The sequence below is a fragment of the Fusarium oxysporum genome, chromosome V (assembly GCF_013085055.1).
Source record: "Fusarium oxysporum Fo47 chromosome V, complete sequence".
NCBI lineage: Eukaryota > Fungi > Ascomycota > Sordariomycetes > Hypocreales > Nectriaceae > Fusarium > Fusarium oxysporum.
Window position 1 is genome coordinate 2,621,745 of NC_072844.1, and position 18,034 is coordinate 2,639,778.

General features: G+C 49.3%; 6 protein-coding genes across 6 annotated transcripts; 2 read left to right on the plus strand and 4 right to left on the minus strand.

Annotated features, from left to right (window-relative positions):
* Window positions 1–82: 82 nt before the first annotated feature.
* On the minus strand, window positions 83–2,609 carry FOBCDRAFT_293403 (DNA polymerase alpha/epsilon subunit B-domain-containing protein). Its single transcript, XM_031184415.3, has 2 exons — window positions 1,895–2,609; window positions 83–1,841 (listed from the first exon to the last, which is right to left on the minus strand). Exons 1-2 carry the CDS (start codon window positions 2,581–2,583, stop codon window positions 200–202), a joined length of 2,331 nt encoding a protein of 776 aa, XP_031040057.2. The 5' UTR covers window positions 2,584–2,609; the 3' UTR covers window positions 83–199.
* A 229-nt stretch (window positions 2,610–2,838) lies between these two features.
* On the plus strand, window positions 2,839–4,126 carry FOBCDRAFT_223812 (uncharacterized protein). The gene is made up of 3 exons (XM_031184416.3): window positions 2,839–3,044; window positions 3,102–3,637; window positions 3,692–4,126. The coding sequence occupies exons 1-3, from the start codon at window positions 2,958–2,960 to the stop codon at window positions 3,771–3,773; spliced, it is 705 nt and encodes a 234-aa protein (XP_031040058.1). The 5' UTR covers window positions 2,839–2,957; the 3' UTR covers window positions 3,774–4,126.
* A 748-nt stretch (window positions 4,127–4,874) lies between these two features.
* FOBCDRAFT_36460 (kinase-like domain-containing protein) lies at window positions 4,875–7,631 on the plus strand. The gene is made up of 4 exons (XM_031184418.3): window positions 4,875–5,538; window positions 5,604–6,439; window positions 6,495–7,133; window positions 7,186–7,631. The coding sequence occupies exons 1-4, from the start codon at window positions 5,150–5,152 to the stop codon at window positions 7,452–7,454; spliced, it is 2,133 nt and encodes a 710-aa protein (XP_031040060.2). The 5' UTR covers window positions 4,875–5,149; the 3' UTR covers window positions 7,455–7,631.
* A 378-nt stretch (window positions 7,632–8,009) lies between these two features.
* Window positions 8,010–10,441, minus strand: FOBCDRAFT_36464 (isocitrate lyase). Its single transcript, XM_031184420.3, has 5 exons — window positions 9,952–10,441; window positions 9,727–9,882; window positions 9,328–9,670; window positions 8,689–9,241; window positions 8,010–8,630 (listed from the first exon to the last, which is right to left on the minus strand). The coding sequence occupies exons 1-5, from the start codon at window positions 10,180–10,182 to the stop codon at window positions 8,273–8,275; spliced, it is 1,641 nt and encodes a 546-aa protein (XP_031040062.2). The 5' UTR covers window positions 10,183–10,441; the 3' UTR covers window positions 8,010–8,272.
* Window positions 10,442–12,400: 1,959 nt separating this feature from the next.
* Window positions 12,401–15,439, minus strand: FOBCDRAFT_36469 (trehalase-domain-containing protein). The gene is made up of 4 exons (XM_031184421.3): window positions 14,867–15,439; window positions 14,750–14,813; window positions 12,824–14,693; window positions 12,401–12,768 (listed from the first exon to the last, which is right to left on the minus strand). Exons 1-4 carry the CDS (start codon window positions 14,993–14,995, stop codon window positions 12,615–12,617), a joined length of 2,217 nt encoding a protein of 738 aa, XP_031040063.2. The 5' UTR covers window positions 14,996–15,439; the 3' UTR covers window positions 12,401–12,614.
* A 1,086-nt stretch (window positions 15,440–16,525) lies between these two features.
* FOBCDRAFT_223819 (yippee zinc-binding/DNA-binding /Mis18, centromere assembly-domain-containing protein) lies at window positions 16,526–17,983 on the minus strand. Its single transcript, XM_031184424.3, has one exon. It carries the CDS (start codon window positions 17,482–17,484, stop codon window positions 16,753–16,755), a length of 732 nt encoding a protein of 243 aa, XP_031040066.1. The 5' UTR covers window positions 17,485–17,983; the 3' UTR covers window positions 16,526–16,752.
* Window positions 17,984–18,034: the final 51 nt, after the last annotated feature.

Here is an 18,034-nt window from a genome sequence, read left to right on the forward strand (position 1 = left end):
TCTCGTGCGTAGGTAAATAAAAGCCAGCATTTTATGATATGAGGTTTAGATATTACTGTTCTTCGTGATGATCGAAAGCTACCTGTGTTCGTATGGGTTGTCCATCATACCTATCATTACCTTGTATGCCCCTTAATCCTCTGACGCCATGAGCCATCGATAGCAGCAACTAAATAATATGTAGATTTGGGCGTCCATTCTAAACTGTACATTCCCTTAACCTGCCCAAGCGACCAACATCATACTCTACCCATCGAGCGATTCCCTTGCGTCCTGGTACGAGCACACTGCCTGGGTTCATTACATGACACCCCTCGTATGTGACGCAAAACGGTGGGGCTGTTGTGTCGAGCAAAACCATGGCTGTGGGAAGTGGGTATAAATGCAATGCTGAGGAGTAGTCCCAGTGAACGGGGCGAATAGCCTGGCGGAATGGTGCGAGGTAGCCTTGATCAAGAATAGTCTTGACAAGTTTCTGGGCGGCATGAACGTCGTGAGGAATGAGAGGTGTGACGGGCGAGCCGGTAGCGGTAGCGGTAGGATCATCATGATGAGCAGCATCGATATCCATCGGCTGAACATCTTCGGGAGGGGCAGCACTTGAACCTGGTGCCTGTTCTCCACTGGCATCCTTGGCCTTCGGTTTTAAACGGACAGAGGCTCGACGCAAACGAGCAGATACATCATCTCTAAAGACGACAAGTTCGTGGTTGGGGCCGAATAAACTGATTCGGCTTGGGTTCGAGGTCCATACAGCAGTACCATTTGACTTCCCTCCCACTTCCGCATTGGCTGTCGCAAAGGCTCGACGTATTCTCGACGTGAACATGTCTGGTACTTGCTTTCGAGGCAAAGGAACAGAGGCGCCAGCTGTAAAGGACGAGACCCATCCGTCATTGTCTCCGGGAACAAAGACGAAGGTAGACGACTGGAGCAGGGTTGGAAAGTCTCCCAGGGTTGAAGCCAGGGCATCAAAGTATTCCTTATATTCGATACTTCCGCCACTGCCTCCTCGTGCCAAAACAGCGTACTGAGTGAAGTTGCCCATCAGCACGAATGTTAGAGGCGTTGAACCCTCAGGCTCTGAGGCATATCCTGATAGGATCTTGCGTAATGCTTGGAGAGTTCGTGGTTGATCGAGGTTCAGCTCGCCAATAATAACAACGCGCCCACGCGATGGTGCAGTATCCTCCTCTGCTCTGCTGCGTAGAAGGCGCCTTTCGAGCCTGCGCATCTTGGTACCCACGGCACGCTCGCTGCCTACACCCAGGAAATCGATCCAGCCAAAGCCCCCTCCTATGGTCTGCTCCTGGCCACCATCGGGTCCGCTAATGCCCAGAGTCGCTTGACGACGTTCACATGGGGGCTGGCCTACAAAGAAGCCTTGGAAGCGGCCACCTAGTGTACCTCCAACGCCGCTGCTGCCGCTTAGACCCTTGCCCACAGATTCGTCTTCTTCTTCATAGACACCGTCAACCAGCACGATCATCCCAGGACAAAACCATGCTGAATCATCCGGGATAGCTACCGCCTGGGATAAGTCCAAGGCAATAGTACCAGTCAGGTCGCTGATGGCAAGATCGCCGGTAGGAAGGACAACCAGGAGCCCTAGTAACATATGGCTGCTGCCATGACGACCAAGGAGGTTCGCGATTGGCGTGAGTTTAAGTGAATGCTGGTTGGAAAGGGAACGGCTCAGGCTTTGTTTTCGAGAGGAGGAGACTGCTGAGGACTGGAAGGTTTCGTTACGGAGAAGACGCTGATGGATTACATTGTAGCGATTGCGGAAAACCGTCGTTTTGTGTGAGGCCGGTGGTAGTAATGAAGGCGTTGAGGTATCCCTAGGAAATGTTAGTCGCAAATTCAGTTGAACCACCGAATAGACTATACTGACTTTTCAAAGTGCTTTTTGCCAACATTGTATATGAATCTGGGTTGGTCATATGCGTCTATGATCTTAAGCCATGCTCGAGGATCGCTCGTCTCGCTTTCTTCTTGCTCCTCATCCACACCAAGTCCCGACATGCCGAAGCTTGTGTTGCTATCCTCCCTCCTGATTTCTGCCGGCCGTAGTCCCAACCGTGTGTTCAAGGTCTCGTTATCTTTGAGATCAAGCATACTATCCCCACGCGGTAGTCCTCTTGTTGGGCCAGTGATTCTGCCGCCGCTCATGTTACCCTCAAGGGTCTTGAGAATTTCCTGGAGCTCTTTACTCGAGCCCTCGACAATGACACCTCCATTGCGGTTTTTCCAGCTTCGTGCAACCTCTTCAAGAACCCGCTCGGCCAAACCTTCTTCACGCCATCCTGAACCACAATGCCTTCCAATGAAGGAAGCTAGTTCTTGAAGGGCAGAGGATGTCAGTGTTAAAGAATGTTTTTTCGTGAATGTACGGAAAGCGAGCGGTCGAAGTGTCGGAGGAGGGAGTATGATCGGTAATATTGCAGCCTTGGGAGCATTGACGGCAAATGGCTTCAGTGGATGGATGGGGGTACCGAAGGCGGGAGATGAAGATGGTATCGCAGAAGACGGAGGGACCGCCCCTCGTTGTTTTCGGAATATAGGAGCTGGTGTTTTATCCATGATCTGGACCACTAGCTTGGCATGGCAGAGAAAGAAAGGAAAAAAAAAACAAAAAAAAACCAACTTTTTGTATATGAAATCAACGTGGTTTGCTAATTGAATTTCGTACACGGTGCTCTGGTTGATTTGCCTACCTACTTTGTACCTCGTTGCGTAGGTCGTCTTGAAGAGTTCGCGCCGACCGCGTAGACGCGTTTAATTGATTCGTTTGATACATATACTCTCCATAGGCATATATCGCGTTGTACTAGGGTCCTACGAATGACCTCATTCATGATCAAGGTCGAGTCAACACAATGATAGCTTCATTTAGCCCGTTGCATTGGATTGCGGACACAGTAGTAAAATCGATTTGAATTCCGAACAGCAGCAAAATGATAGGGTCAACATTTCGAAATGTTGCTCGCCAGAGGGCTGTACCTTTCAGAGCCATATCCAGTCTTTCTAGCAACCCTAAAATTGTTTGTATTCAACACCCAAGCCAGCACCACTTCATAAACACGCTGACCATGTTGTAGAAAGTTGTGAAGAATCCCAAATCTCCTTTTACAAACTACTTAAGCTACCTCGAGAAAGAACCGCCTGACGAGCGCCTAGCGATTGGGACTACTAGCGAGCTCCCTCCCACCCCTCAGTCCTTCACTGAGAACAAGAACTTCGTCAAGATTCTCAACGAGGTGATAACCGAGTACGGTCACGAAGATGAGGATCTTGTCAACCAAGCCCGCGCATTTGCCAGTCCGGGAGGCTTCAATCTCGGCTCAGGCGGAGCCTTTTTCTCACAAAAACGACCTAATAGAGGTGGATCTCGCAAGCAGGGAGCTGGAGGGGGAGCTGGAGGTGACGGTGCAGGAGGCGCCAGCGCTCAAGGAGGAGCCGGTGGTGGTGGAAGAGGAGGATATGTGCACCTCAGTGACCGAAGGAATCCCCCCGACTTTGGACGCATTGCATGGCCTGAGGATATCTTGGGAAGTGTTGAGGTGGACGGTGCCGGTACCATCATCGGCAAAGTACAGCCAAGTGGAACGTACCGTATTCTGACGAACGAGGGAATGTAAGTCTAGAGAACATGAACACAGTCACGTCAAGTCGCTAACAATTTGTCAAGCCTGGGACTCAGCCCATTCTTACAAACAAAGTTGGTGGAGAGGCTGAAGCAAGAAGAAGCCAAACAAAACCCAACAAGTTAGTGGAAAGGAGAATATTCATAGCCTTGTCGAACAAAGAAATATCGATTGAGGGAGCCAATTATGCTCAAAAGCTCTGAAAACTGGAAGAAAACGACTTATGTATCATGACTGTAGGTAGAGATGAGTGTAACAATACTGTATGGCATTTGGGTATAGCTATTCTGAGACCAGAACCATGCTTGCATATGCAGACATGGGCCAACGCATGTCAAGTTTTCATGGATGACTGTTGGCTGGTAACTAGAAAGGGTCAATAGATAAGCATGATATTGTGGTTTAATACCAGATCTTTTTGGTTATAGAAACAGATTCCGATCTGACTACTCGTGAGCCTGTGTCGACAGAGTTTTGAGAATTGATTTGTTGGGAATTCAATGCCATCAGCATATGAAGTGCCGGCTGGTATAGGTACAGGTTGGCGGGGTTAGAAATGTGCAAAACTGGGCTTTTACCTACCTCTATTTACTACTTTATGTTTCTTATTTTGATTTATATATATTAAATAAAAACTAAAAATACTATTAAAAATAGTAATATAGGCAGAGATTTAAGATTATTATAATAAGATTGTCTGAAATAAGTAAGAAGGAATAATTATGATATAAGTATTAATATAAATACTCCAGGGCTTTTACTAGTACTAACATTTCCAACCCCGGCAACCTGTAGGACAGTGAAGACTACTTAGCTAACGTGGCTATGGGCTGATTGACACGACTACCAACAAGACACCAAAATGGTTTTATTAATTGTTCTCCGGGTGACAGGTCAGACAACAGGAATGGATGTAACAAATGAGGAGAAAGATAAGTTCTCTGATATAACATACAGCGAAAAGCCGACAGGAATATATAATAAATTTCAAATGAGATAATTAAGATCTATTGTGCTATAAATTCCTACGCCAACTATCAACATCCATATCCAACGTGCAAAATACTGGCTGGTACCAAACCACCATTACCTTATATTATAAAGTGATGATAAGAGAGTCATTAGCCCATGTCTGGTTCCACTGAGTTGACCCCTCCACGACAGTGACGACTACCTTAAGGTAATCTACCCGAGGCCAGTCGAGCTCTGCATCTTCGACACCACTAACGAATACACAACATTATGATACGCTATTAGAATAACCGGTCACCTACCTCTTCCATTTCGCCGCTTCATTTCCACCCACTCTTCTCTTTTACATCAAACCACCCCGCGCTCGCTTCGTCAAACTTCGTCAATACCACTATCCCTGTAACTCCTGTACGACTGTCGCACCCCGTTCCTGACAACCGAACCAAAAGCTCTGCAGCTCCGAAAACCCCGCCGACCGATCACTTTTCGACCTGACCCGCCTTGACCTTGGGTCAAGGCATCACATCGCCATGGCTCCCCGAGGCTTCGAGGACGAGGAGCTTACCATTTCCCTATCCTCCTCCCACATTCGTCGCCCTCAACAGCAGCAACAACAACAGTCACAGCAGCAGCAGCAGCACGCTTCTAGTGATGCTCCTACACCCGGTTCCCGCCCCGCCGATGCGCCGCTCAAGGAAAGAATCAAGACGGAACAGCGCATCGGCGCCTACAAGGTCCTTCGAACTTTAGGCGAGGGCTCTTTTGGCAAGGTTAAGCTTGCTATTCACAATGGAACCGGCCAGCAAGTTGCCCTCAAAATTATCGCCAGAAAGAAGCTTATCAGCCGCGATATGGCTGGGCGTGTTGAGCGTGAGATTGAATACTTACAGCTCTTACGCCATCCTCATATCATCAAACTGTACGTTGCGCGCCCAACCTTGGCTAAATACATTGGTGTCGTTATGACTGACACCGATCTTCTAGATTCACCGTTATCAAGACACCCAATGAAATCATCATGGTCCTCGAATATGCTGGCGGCGAGCTCTTCGACTACATTGTTCAACATGGCCGGATGAAGGAACCTGAAGCTCGCCGCTTCTTTCAGCAGATGCTTTGTGCCGTCGAATATTGCCATCGACACAAGATTGTTCACCGTGACTTAAAGCCCGAGAACTTGCTACTCGACGAAAATCTCAACGTCAAAATCGCCGATTTCGGCCTAAGCAATATTATGACCGACGGTAACTTTCTCAAGACAAGCTGTGGCAGTCCCAACTATGCTGCTCCTGAAGTCATTGGTGGCAAGTTATATGCTGGTCCCGAAGTCGATGTGTGGAGCTGCGGTGTTATTCTCTATGTTCTTTTGGTTGGTCGACTTCCCTTCGACGATGAACACATTCCCAGTTTGTTTGCCAAGATTGCAAAGGGCACATACAGCATACCGCAATGGATGCCTGCCGGCGCCGCAAACCTCATCAAGAAGATGCTGGTGGTGAACCCTGTGCATCGTGCTACAATTGAGGATATCCGAGCCGATCCCTGGTTCACCACCGATCTGCCTGCTTATCTTCAACTTCCCGTTGAAGAATTCTTCAACACTGGTGTTGATCCAAACAAAGCCATTAAGAAGAACGACATCGCACCGAATGCTTCAGAAAAGGTTCAAGAGAGATTGCACAATGAGGTTACTGAAAAGATTAGTAAGACTATGGGTTATGGCAAGAGTGATGTAGAGGAGGCCCTGCAGGCTGCCGAGCCGTCGGCAATCAAGGACGCCTACATGATTGTAAGGGAAAACAAGATGATGCAAGTGAATCGTGAGTTCCTCTCTCTTTTTATTACTAATTTCTCGACGTATTGAAACTGATTTAGATAATCCTGAAGCCCTCCTAGCAGAGCCCGAGGGATCGAGCCCCATGCTAAGCATGTCTTCTGCCCGCTCAACGACTTCTCAAGCTACCACCACCCCTCGCCCGTACGTGAGCAAGGTCGGTATCTTGCCTTCAAGTTTACCAGCTTACCACAAGGACTATATGGAGCGGGAGAAGGCCGGTAGCGTCGAAAACTCACCACCCAAAGTACTTATCAACGACGAACCTCCCAGCAACAGAACAGATGCGGAAAAGGAAGAAACAGCGCGCCGTTTACGGCCCCACTCGAGAAGTCAATTGCGTATGGACGAAGCCAACACAAGGCCCCAAGGGATGACTCCTATCAACCCCCCTAAAAAGAATAAGCCAGTTCGTTGGCAGTTCGGCATCCGATCACGTAACTCGCCATGGGAAGCCCTCCTGTGCATCCACAAGGCACTTCATAAATTGGGCGCGACATACATCCCCGATGAAGACTACGAGTCAAGAACTGCAGAGGAGCGAGCTGAAGCTTCAGGTGAAGGTAGCTTTGCGGATTCTCACGATAATAACCGGGGCTCAAGTTCGAGCATCGATCCTAAGAAACGTTACAATCTTCCCGCAGATCCTTGGCATATCAATGTGCGCTGGGATACTTCTGGTTGGTTCTCAAATCGGTTGTACTTGAATGATCAAAACTGACATCTTCCCAGCCATCAAGAAGAAGGCGGCCAGCGTTCCTGGCACTCCCAGTTCGCCGAGCACGCCAGAGGGACAACATCACCCCAAGGAGCCTTTCGTTGCGCTACATATGGACATACAAATTTACGAAATGGAACATGGCGTGTACTTGGTCGACTTCAAGTGCTCTGGATACGAGACAGCCCATGGCCGACTGCTCGAGGAAAAAGACGTCACCAGCCCCTTTCCCTTCCTGGACATGGCCGCCAAGTTGATTATGCAACTTGCCGAGGCTGATTGAGAAACGTCGTTTTGAAAGGGGCACCGATATTCCAAACTTACACCAATGGACTCGATATGTTTGGCTGCGAGCATACTAGCTCTGCTTCTTAACCTGCCAGACGGTTCTAAGAATATACACATTCAAATTGGTTCGTGAAATAGCAAGTGATCTACTGCTTGGGTTCCAGCGGATTTGCAGTCATTACTGTACCAAACGAAACGAATCTAATGGAAATGTTGGTGATGTAACACTATGGACATTAGACTACAACCAAGGGGATCTGTCTCATTGCTCGGTTTCCAATTTCCCATTTCATTTTGATAACGGGCGTCTTACTGTTTAGCCTTGACGCTTGGGCTATATAGACACATTATGCTGCTACGATTTTGGACCAACCAGTCCCCCCTCCCTCTTTCAATGTTTTTTCTTCTTTTTCATAGTTACGACTGGGTGGTTGGTCAGGCGCAGGATGTCTATGCTCCACAGAAGGGTATATTGAAGATGAGTCAAACACAAGCAAACATATGTAATGATGTGCACATAGTTGCTTATAAGGCAATGTGTAGAGTATGATCACTGTTTCAAGTTCTTTTCATGATGTTTTCTTGCTTCATGCACTAGTAGTATATATCAAGGCAAATGCTTGCCGTATGCAAAGTAATATGGCAATTAAAAATCGGAAACCAGTAGTGTGATATCAAAATGCCCCAAAGACAAAGAACTTGCCGCTGTTTTTTTGCGCTCCCACAACAACCTCCAGTCATTCTTCAGCCCATGTTGATCTTTATTCATTTATGTGCTCCGTTGTTGTCCACCTCTCCCTCACCAGCAGTGATTTATTTGAACTGGTCCTCGGTCACACCGGCGCCCATGGCAGCTGTGGAGCTGATGCCACCTGTAACCATCTTTTGCAACTCATCAACGTAGGTTGCGCCACTCCACTTCTGGTGCTTAACAACATCGACTTTCTGCTCCATTTCAGGCTCTTGAACGAGCTCGCCGTAAGCGCGCATACCGACGGTGCTGTATGCCTTGGCAAACTGGTCGCTGATAAGGGCTGTTGTGTGCAGGCCTGCAAGCGTGATGAACTGCCAGCAGTAGCCAAGCTTGGCCAGGCGGCGGATGTAGGTCTCCTGCTCGTCACGAGGCATGGCAGTTTTCCAGTTGAATGATGGAGAGAGGTTATAGGCGAGCCTAGTCATGCCAATGTCAATGCGAAATTCTGGAGCTTGGTAGGTTGGTAGAGACTTACTTCTTCTCGGGCCAGACGGCGTGGACACCTTCGGCAAACTCCTTAGCCTGAGCATAGTCGGGCAGCTTAGACTCCATCCAAATGGCATCGCAATAAGGAGCATATGCAATGGCTCGATTCACAGCGCAGTCGCAACCACCCTTGAGACGGAAGTAACCCTCGCGTGTACGGGGGGCGTCCCAGTCGAAAAAGATATCATGGCCAAGTACCTGGCGAGCGATGGCCCTCGCCTCAAGGTTACTCTTGCCTTTCGCTTTGGTAAGATAGTCTCGCCTGAGACCAGCCTTGTCAGAGGAAGAGCCTGCATCAATGGCAGCGGTCACAGCGTCGTCGAAGCGGCTCAGGTTGGCCTTGGCGAGCCACTCATCTTCAATGCGCTGCAGCTCAACGCCACTCTTGCCAGCACCCTCAGCGGCGATCATGAGATCGTTGAGGGGCTTAAGAGTAGGGTTTGTAGAGCCGAGGATGAAAGCATGGTCGCGGGGGTCGATGTTGGTGGAGAGTAGAGTTGCGGCCTCGGCGTCGGTGCGTGCAATGGCGAGGAGATCGGAGCCTTTCACATGTCAGTTGTGTTCTTGGAGTTTTGGTCCCACCACCAACATGTGATGATTGGGGAAGTCTGGGGAAGTCAAAACTTACCCATAATGTCAGCCTGCGCACGAATAGCAACAAGGCGGTTTATGTGTTCCTGAATAGGGACAAGAACCTTGCCTGCCATGTGGCCACACTTCTTTGTGCCGGGGGCTTGATCCTCAATGTGAATTCCAGCTGCACCCTTCTCAATAAAGAGCTTGGTGAGCTTCATGACGGCGGTGAGGCCACCATGACCAGTATCAGCGTCAGCAACAATGGGACGAAGATAGTCAATGTTCAAAAGGTTGGCGCGTTGCGCCTTAGGGACGCTGAGACGCTCTTGGCGCTGCTTGCGGTCATGGAAGAGTTGGGCCATGAAGAGATGGCCGACCTTGTTGGGAACAGTGGTCTAAGTCTGTGTTAGACAATGCTTGTATAGACATGCATGATGTCCTCCAAACTCACGTAGGGGTAGTCGGCCAGATCGGGACCAGGTTCATCAGAAGCAGACGCTGTCGATGACGATTGCCAGCCAGAAACATAGACGGTGTCGAGGTACTTGGCCATCTGGGTGACCATTGTAGGTTCTAAGCAGCCGTAGGTGTAGCTGGCATCTCGGGTCTGCGAGGAAACACGTCAGTTTTTCGCTTTATGATATAGCAGGATGCCTTCATCATGGGAGAGACTCACCTCGAAACGGTGCTCAAGAATCTTCCACAACTTCTTCGCCTGGGCATTACTAGCATAATCGACAGGGAGGTATCCGCGTTTGGAGACGATCTGCTCAGCAGTAAAAGGGCGCTTCGTGTGTCGCCATCTTGAGTCGGACCACCAAGCCTTGACAGCCTCAACCTCCTTCTGGAAGAGCTCGTCTTCGATATCAGGGTTGACAGAAGGGTTTGCCATATTTTGTGACGCCATTGTGACCGATGTGTGAGAGGTATGAGACCTTTTGGGGGAGAGTGCTAAACAATGTAAGTGCGTATAAGAGGGCCTCAAGATGTAACTAGATGGCACAACACTAAGGAAAGTGAAGTTCGAAAGACGAGAACAATGATGGATAATTTGAGGAATTTGGAAGAAGTGGGAGGAGAAGGGCAGACCATATAATAAGTATCGTTTCGCCCGGGAATTATAGATACTCTTGAGTCACTCTTGGTCTCCCGTCCCCCGATATTCCAAAGGCCCGTTCCCCATGGATGGATGGGATATGCCCCATTGTCTCGCTGTCTCTCCGCACCCGGCGCAAGCGTTTCTGGACTTTTTGGTGGAGATGGCTCTGCACACCGGTGTTAATCTAGCAATTTGGAGTCAAATCTTTGATGCAGTTGGTAGCCGATGATGAGTGATGAACGAAGCTAGGGGAGTGAGAGTTCCTCGTTAACTAACTAGTGAAGGGGACCCAGAACTTGGCGGACCCGCTGTTGATGAGGCGTTGGAGAGAAAGAACTGCGCTTCGGTCTTCCATTTTTTGAGTCACGAGGGTTATTCTACTTAGGTATCTTTCTATCAAGCAAAGGCTTCTTGTTGCTTAATGGGGTTTTCAGGATTATAGAGAAACACTGCATCAGTTCCAATTGACCACGTCAATCATACCGTCATTACTTGAGAAACTCTCTCTCTCTCTCAATAATCAGGCTGGGCTCTGAAATCGAGACCAAATTGAACGTCTGCAATTGCATTTCTACTCTAGCTCGGCTTTCCACCGAGCACAAGCCAGGCACGTTTTCACCTCGGCCATGGTCTAATCATGGATGCTTGTGTCAGATCAGCCTCTCCTATCTGCCGTCACGAGCCGCAATCGAGCCCAGTAGAGGCGAGAGTGCCGGTAGGTCAGAGAGTACGTACCTCCGGACAGTCACCGAGCGCCTCAAAAGGTGACCTACAATAGCCAAAGGAAGCATCAATTTTGGAGGCGCGTTTTGTTCTGTAAATGGAAATTGAAGCCCGCCAAATCAAGACTTGCAGCGTGATCGTGATGGGTAACTGGTCATGCATGAGAGTGCATGCGGCCCTGCAGAAGCCAGGACAGTTCTGTACCTGGTCTTGTTATCATGACGTCTTTGCTATTTTTCCGTATCCTTAAATTTGCGTATCTGTTCGGCTCAAAGGCTCGATGTTCAACATCCGGGATCCCTCACCCAGGGAGGCCGAAAGCCGAAAGCTGTACGGCCTACCTGTTGTCTCTTTTGCAAGCATGCGGTTTATAACTTTAATTAGAAAACATAGCTTGTACGTGTCGTCGCCAACAATGCTGATCTGGCGCCTAGTTCTTTACACAGCGCAACAACTCGCGGCATATGGATGGGCCCCAAATTTAAGACGCGGGACTTGACCTGTAGCCCCATCCTTGCAAAAGCATCACTCCCAGTAAAATCTGGGGAAGTTATTCCTCACCTTGGCTCACCTGGGATTCTGCTCATTATCCCGCTAAACCTTAATCGCCAAGTTTCAAAGGACCGTATTTTGCGGCATCACCACAATCAAGCCCTCCCTCTGTTAGCCCATCCTGATTTATATTCTGCAAGATAACTACAGGAAGTAATATGCCTTCAGCACAGAAAAATACAACAGAAAGGGAAAGAAAAGAAGAAGAAAAAAGCCAATAGGAGCTACACTCTGAAACAAGTAACCTGGTATACTCTTCTATATCAATCAGTTTCTGACTGTAATTTCTCGGCCTTCCTCCGTCAGCGGATACCCGCCTGGCCCCGGAATGACGGAACTTGGCCGAATCTTAGGTCCGTCTCCAGCTCCGGAGCAGCGGAGGTTTCTGGCATGTGAAGCCGTGCCCCTCCTACGTTGAAAATCGATCACTGAGCTCGGCAATCAATGTCCTCACGACGGCCCCCTCAAATTCATATCGATGGATTTCAATATCCACTGCCACTCTAGTCTTTCTCATTGCCGCCTCTATAGCTTAGAATAATCGCCTTACCTCGGTCATTTTCTTGCCGAGACTCGTCATGGAAAACATCACCACTGACACCTCACATGCCCCATCAACCGCTTCGGCAACTACCCGAGGTCAACGGCTTTATCCTTTTTCCGACCTCGTCAGTTCTCTATTGCCATATTTTTGTGTCAGGCCATCAGCAGTTATTTATTATGTTCCAGATTATTCATCCATTCCATCATAAAGTCAAAGGATACGAAACAGGATCCAGGCTTTCTCGTCATTCTTGTCATGTTTCGGTGCCCAATATGGATTGCTCTCTCATCAACAATTTTCAAGGACTCCACGAACCAGCATAGCAGACAGGCACTGTAACATTCTTCAGGTATCCTATGGATATCGATAGCTACACCGTTTTCCTTTTGCCACGAGCTTCCTAGTCTACAAAAGCATTACCCTATGGAGCAAGCAGACCAGCCAGCGTCTTCTCTTCATTCTTCTCAATCGCCCTGATCAATGTCTGATACGGTGTCAGTGCTCCAAGTGCCCTGCGCATGTGCGCGTTGATGATTTGAAGCCCGTAAATGTAACTGGCGTTAACCCATGCGAATCTAAACCAACGTCAGTGAACCGTGTCTGAGATTAGTAAGTGGATGTTCAACGTACCCTTCCTTGTTGACGCCTCGGAAGCCAAGACCCTGATTGCCGTATTCCGCATCAACTCGGTGAGGATCGACCGGCCGGGTGACATCGTACTTCTCGACCACTACACCGTGGAAATCGACAAAGGCCTTAGTGACCATGAAGAGCCACTTGTAGGCAATTCGCTCTGCTTCCTCTGTGAAGCTATAACGAATCAGACCCGTCCAGGCCAGCATTTGCTGTGGAGGCCAGCCGTAGGGATAGTCCCATTGTCTGTTAGGCCGTTCGAGACCGACCGCTCCACGCGATTCCTCCGTTCCTGATACTAGGCCGCCGTACGCCTCGAACTTGGGGAGAGCTTTGCGAACCATCTCAGCCGCTTGCTTGGGAGTGGCAATGCCTGCCCACAGAGCCCAGAGAGTTGTGCAGGACTCATACGTGCAGCGTTCACGCTTCGCGGTGTCATAGTCAAAGAACATGCCCTCCTTCTCATCCCACATCAGCTTGTCCACTGTGAGCTTGCGTCGCTTGGCTCGTCGATCCCAAGCAGCTGACGACAGAACCTCACCAGGCTGGTAGGGTGTACCAGCGCAAAACTCCTCAGGCATCGTAAGCCTGTCATTGAAAACGCTGCGAATAGTTCGTGCAATGTCAGTCTCATACTTGAACAGGAGAGAGTTGAGATCAATGGTCGCCAGGTTTGCGCAAACACCCTCAAGGCGGTAGGATGTGTCATGACCCGACTCTCTCACGGCACGGTCGTGCATGAAGTATTCATCGAGCTCAGGCTCCTCAACTTCGCCATGGTTGTATGCTCGAACGAATTGTTCGAATGTCATTTTGTGCTTCTTGATATAAGGGTCAAGAATATGCACAAAATGAGTGGCCTCCGTCTCAGGAGGCACTCCACGACCTTCGGGTCGGTATCTCGAGAGACCTGTGCTGGGGTCTAGTCGAGGCTCTGACATCCATACACTATGATACTCCTTGATGGCGGCTAGAATAGATCGTCGGAGGAATTCCTTGGCATCTGGCTCGTGCTTGATCTTTTCATAAACACGAAGGGCCATGTCAGTCAAGAAAGGAGGCTGTGATCGACAAAGGTAGTAGGATCGAGTAGCGTTCAGTATCTTGCCGTAGTGCTCAATGCAAAAGCAAAAATTGATGACCATCGACTTGGCCAGGTCGACTCGATCGTTGATGAGAAGACCTAGAGATGCCATATAACTGTCCCAGCCATAAAGCTCGTTGAAACGGCCACCTGGAACAACGAAAGGCATGCCCTTGAGAGTCCATCCTGAAGGGTGTTCTGGTTCTGGAACTTCTTGAACATCCACAGCCAGAAGACCAGGTGCATCATTCATGTCGCGAACCAGATCAGGGGTAATCTTCTCGGGTAGCATCTGAACATCCAGACGCATTTCTGGTCTCTCTTCAGCAACTCTCTTGTAGAATTCGTATTGTCTGGGGCATCGATACGGGATATAAATGCGAGGGCGAGGGTCGGCTGTCCAATCCTTGGGGTCTCGAGCGGCGATATCCACGGTCGATGCATCAATGCGTCGTGTCAAGTTCTCCCAGAAATGATCACGAATCATACGGGACAAACGATCGACGGGATTCTCGTTGAGACGAGCTTCATCCAGAACAATCTGTTTCCGCCCATACTCTTTTGCCAAGGTCAACTCCTGCAGGAGGTTACTTAACATATAAGTCCCTCGGACGTCGAAGCGATTATGGCCAGCCGAAGCGGCGGTACGCAGAGAAATAACTTTGGGACCATTATCTTCGATCGTAATTTGCATGTCTCCATCAGTGTCCTCTTGCAATGAAAGACTTTCCAATGTTGAATCGACTTGAATCAGGAAGCGGCGGTTCTGTTGTGAATTCTCATCTATTGAACAAAGAGTTAGTAGAAATACTCGGCTACGCGGAATTGATGTTTCTGACCATGGCTGCCACGTCGAAAAGGCTCTCGGAGATTGACTCTTTCAAAACGGTGCATCAAACTGTTCTAGTTGCCGAAAGTCAGTCTACGTCATAATACGAGAGTGGGCAGATACTCACCTGAGAGTAGGTGCGAGTTCGGGGTCCCGCGCGGTTCATATGTCGTTCCTCAGTATAGTAGCTTTTGGCATCGTCGAAGACGCCCAAGTCATCAGAACCGCGAGGTTGGTGACCGGAGGGCGCGGCCATGGTGGTTGAGTTACCAACTTATTGTCAGGAGACAAAGCGGGGTTGTGATGATAGAGCTAAAGTTAGACTGAGTGAGTACTTAGATGAGCTGGTAAAGTTGTGACTATGTCCAATTGCGTCGACTGTGATAGTGGGATAGAAGGAGGAGGAGTGAGATGAACCAGGGACGTAATGTAGGACAGGCCACGAAGAGGTATAAGAACAATGGAAGGTAAGGTTGTAAAGGATTTGTAGAGATGAGAACGAGTATGACGGCAGAATATGGGGGCCGTTATAAGAGAGAGGAGACGAGAACAAGGTAGAAGTGGAGAGGAGCGAGGAAGAAAAGTGGCGGAGACAGAGAGAGCTTGGGTGGAGGAATGGAGCCTGTAGTCCTGGGGTGACGACAGTGACAACTAACGAAGTGGTTCTCTTAGCTTCCCACTCTGTTTTGGCGGGCGAGAAATGGGAGACAGTGGAGATGAACATGAACGACAAAACAGCAACTATGATCAAAGGTGTGCGCCGATCTCGGTCACCGAGCCTCTCTGACCTTGCCGTGGGAGAGAAGAAAAGTTCAATAAGGAATAATAGAGCGGTGAGAAGGAGCGTGGGGGTAGCACACCTCAAGCAATTGAATGCGAGATCTATGCAGAATTACTCGGTACTCGGTGAGAGATGGATGCAAATAATTATGGCTGTACCTGAAGTGAGGTGCCTGAAGGTGCAGCGGCAGAGCGGTCCCTTGGTTTGCGGCTCGTCTCAGTTTAGAAATTCCTGCCCCTCACCCCCCTCCATTGGATGCTGTTTTTATCGTGTGGTTGTCCACTGTGATGATATTGCACAACAGGGGTGCTCCACCCGGAGGGACAAGCCCCACGCGTTGCCGTTGACTTACACCAGCAGTGACGGGGGCTAGGGGCTCTCTGCAACAACACCACATAGTAGTACCTTAGTTAACTGTTCGATTAACGTCCCTTGGGCACCCTTCACCCTTCTTCCTAATATGCTTTAACGCCTCCATAACACCAAACCCTTGGTCGCACGATTGCCGCTATGCTGGAAGCCTTTCCCTCTATTGTGTGGGGCCGTGTATGTCAATCAATTATGGGACATGGGCGAGATGATGCTGGAGTTGAGGTCAAGCTGGACTCGATATAGATCTTGCTATCAACTACCTTACCGGTGAAGGTAGGGAGCCCAGTGGGCCGGATTTATATGACTTTCTCTTGTGCTCTGCTTGCCTTAAATCTCATATACTCCCCAAATTGTCCACATGACTATGTTGATACATATACCTAACTATGCCATGATCGCCTACCAATCCACAGCATCCATCAGCTGGTCGCCTTTAAAAACACGCTGCACGGTATTATGCCAAAGCCCCTCGTTGTGATCTTTCAAGTATAAACACTTGAACGAAATTGGAGACAATATTTGGCGTTTGACGATGAGGCATGTCAGTTGCCTAGCATCATCATAACAAATCTCAGTCACACAGCGGTCCAGACGCCAGGTCTAGAAAAGCCTTATACGCCACCATGACAGTCATTTCTTTTTATCAAGTGAAACACAGACTCGATTTGAAACAATCTCTAAAATATGGGGAGAAGTCAAAGCCGCTTCGTGAGTTGGCGCTCCTTTGTTTCTGTCCGTCCATCTCTTCAGGGTATTTATCCTATCCCGTTATCGCAACCCAATATCCATCCCTTGACGCCTATCCAATGCATAACTCAAGCCCAGTTCATGATCTCAAGGCAATACCGCAGCAACGATGACTACTCGTCGCTCTCGGCTTGGCTTCGACGTGACACGATTCTCCTTCGCCTCTCTTCTACGACCTCAGGGTCCCAAGTCCCTGCAAATATATCTTCGCATTCATCATCATCATCAGAATCAAATTCAATATCCTCTTCCTCGCCATCCTTGCCTGGCGTGGCAGTCTCTGCAACATCCTCATCAATTGCATCCTCCCAACTCCGGTACGTAACCACTCGTTCCATCTCGAGGATGAATTTTCCAACTTTGTACTTCTGGCCTTGTTCTTTAGCGTCCACATACTTCCAGCCAAGTTTTGTCGAGCATGACCCGCAGTTGATGTCTGCAACGACATGCCATCCTGTCACAAGCTGGCGATTCTCACTCTTACCAACTCGGATGTTGCTCAATGTCTGGGCCGCAGGAGGCGCAGGCGGGGCCACAAGAAACGCACGACCGTACCGGCCGGTGAAGCCTTTAGATATGACCTGAGAAGCAAAAGCAACATCGACAGAGCATGTTGAACAACGAAGCGTATTCGGAGATGTACGGGACAATCGACCTCTAGGCGCTTTTGCAAGAATTCCTTCGTTCGGGGGCGAGCTCGCTGGTGTTGTCACCGCTGAAGATGCGGCAGATTCTGCTGAACTCGAGGAGACCGAGTGGCGTCGGGAGAAGGGAAGCTTTATGCTGGGCAGTAAGAAAGTAGGAAAGACTGGCTTGGTAGCCGAGATGCCACTCTCGCGAACCATCTCGGCAATGGTCAAGTTGACGCCTCCTTTGGAGTTGCTGAGTTTAACGTCCTAGAAGAGATGGAAATGCCCTCTCGACTTTTTGGAACTTTCTATCGAAGGCTAGGGGACCGATAAGGTGTGGAGAGCTGTTCCACTTAAGGCGCCAAGAGCTCCACAAGTGGCGTAAAGTCCTTCCAGATGTGACCTGGGAAGTTTTGGCTCTGTCGAAGATGGCATTCGAGACAAAACGTTGGAGAGACGATGGCGAACGGCGCTACGGTGTCGTGGCTGAGTTTACAAACGGCGGGTTTTCCAGATGGGAGTTTCAAAGATAGTCCAGGAAGGAGAGAGGTTTAATATTAAGGCGTAGGTAGTCATTTATTTGGTCACTCTCTCCGACTCAGCCGGGCAGCGATCACCAGACTCACAACCAGTGATGAAAGAGGGGCTGAGGGGCAAAAACAAGTCTCCGTGGGCGGCGGTTGCGGCGGGCGGGACAATGCAAGACCAAAAAGAGGGGCCCTCCAACCAGACCTGGGAGCTTCCATACCAAACAAGCGACCTCCCT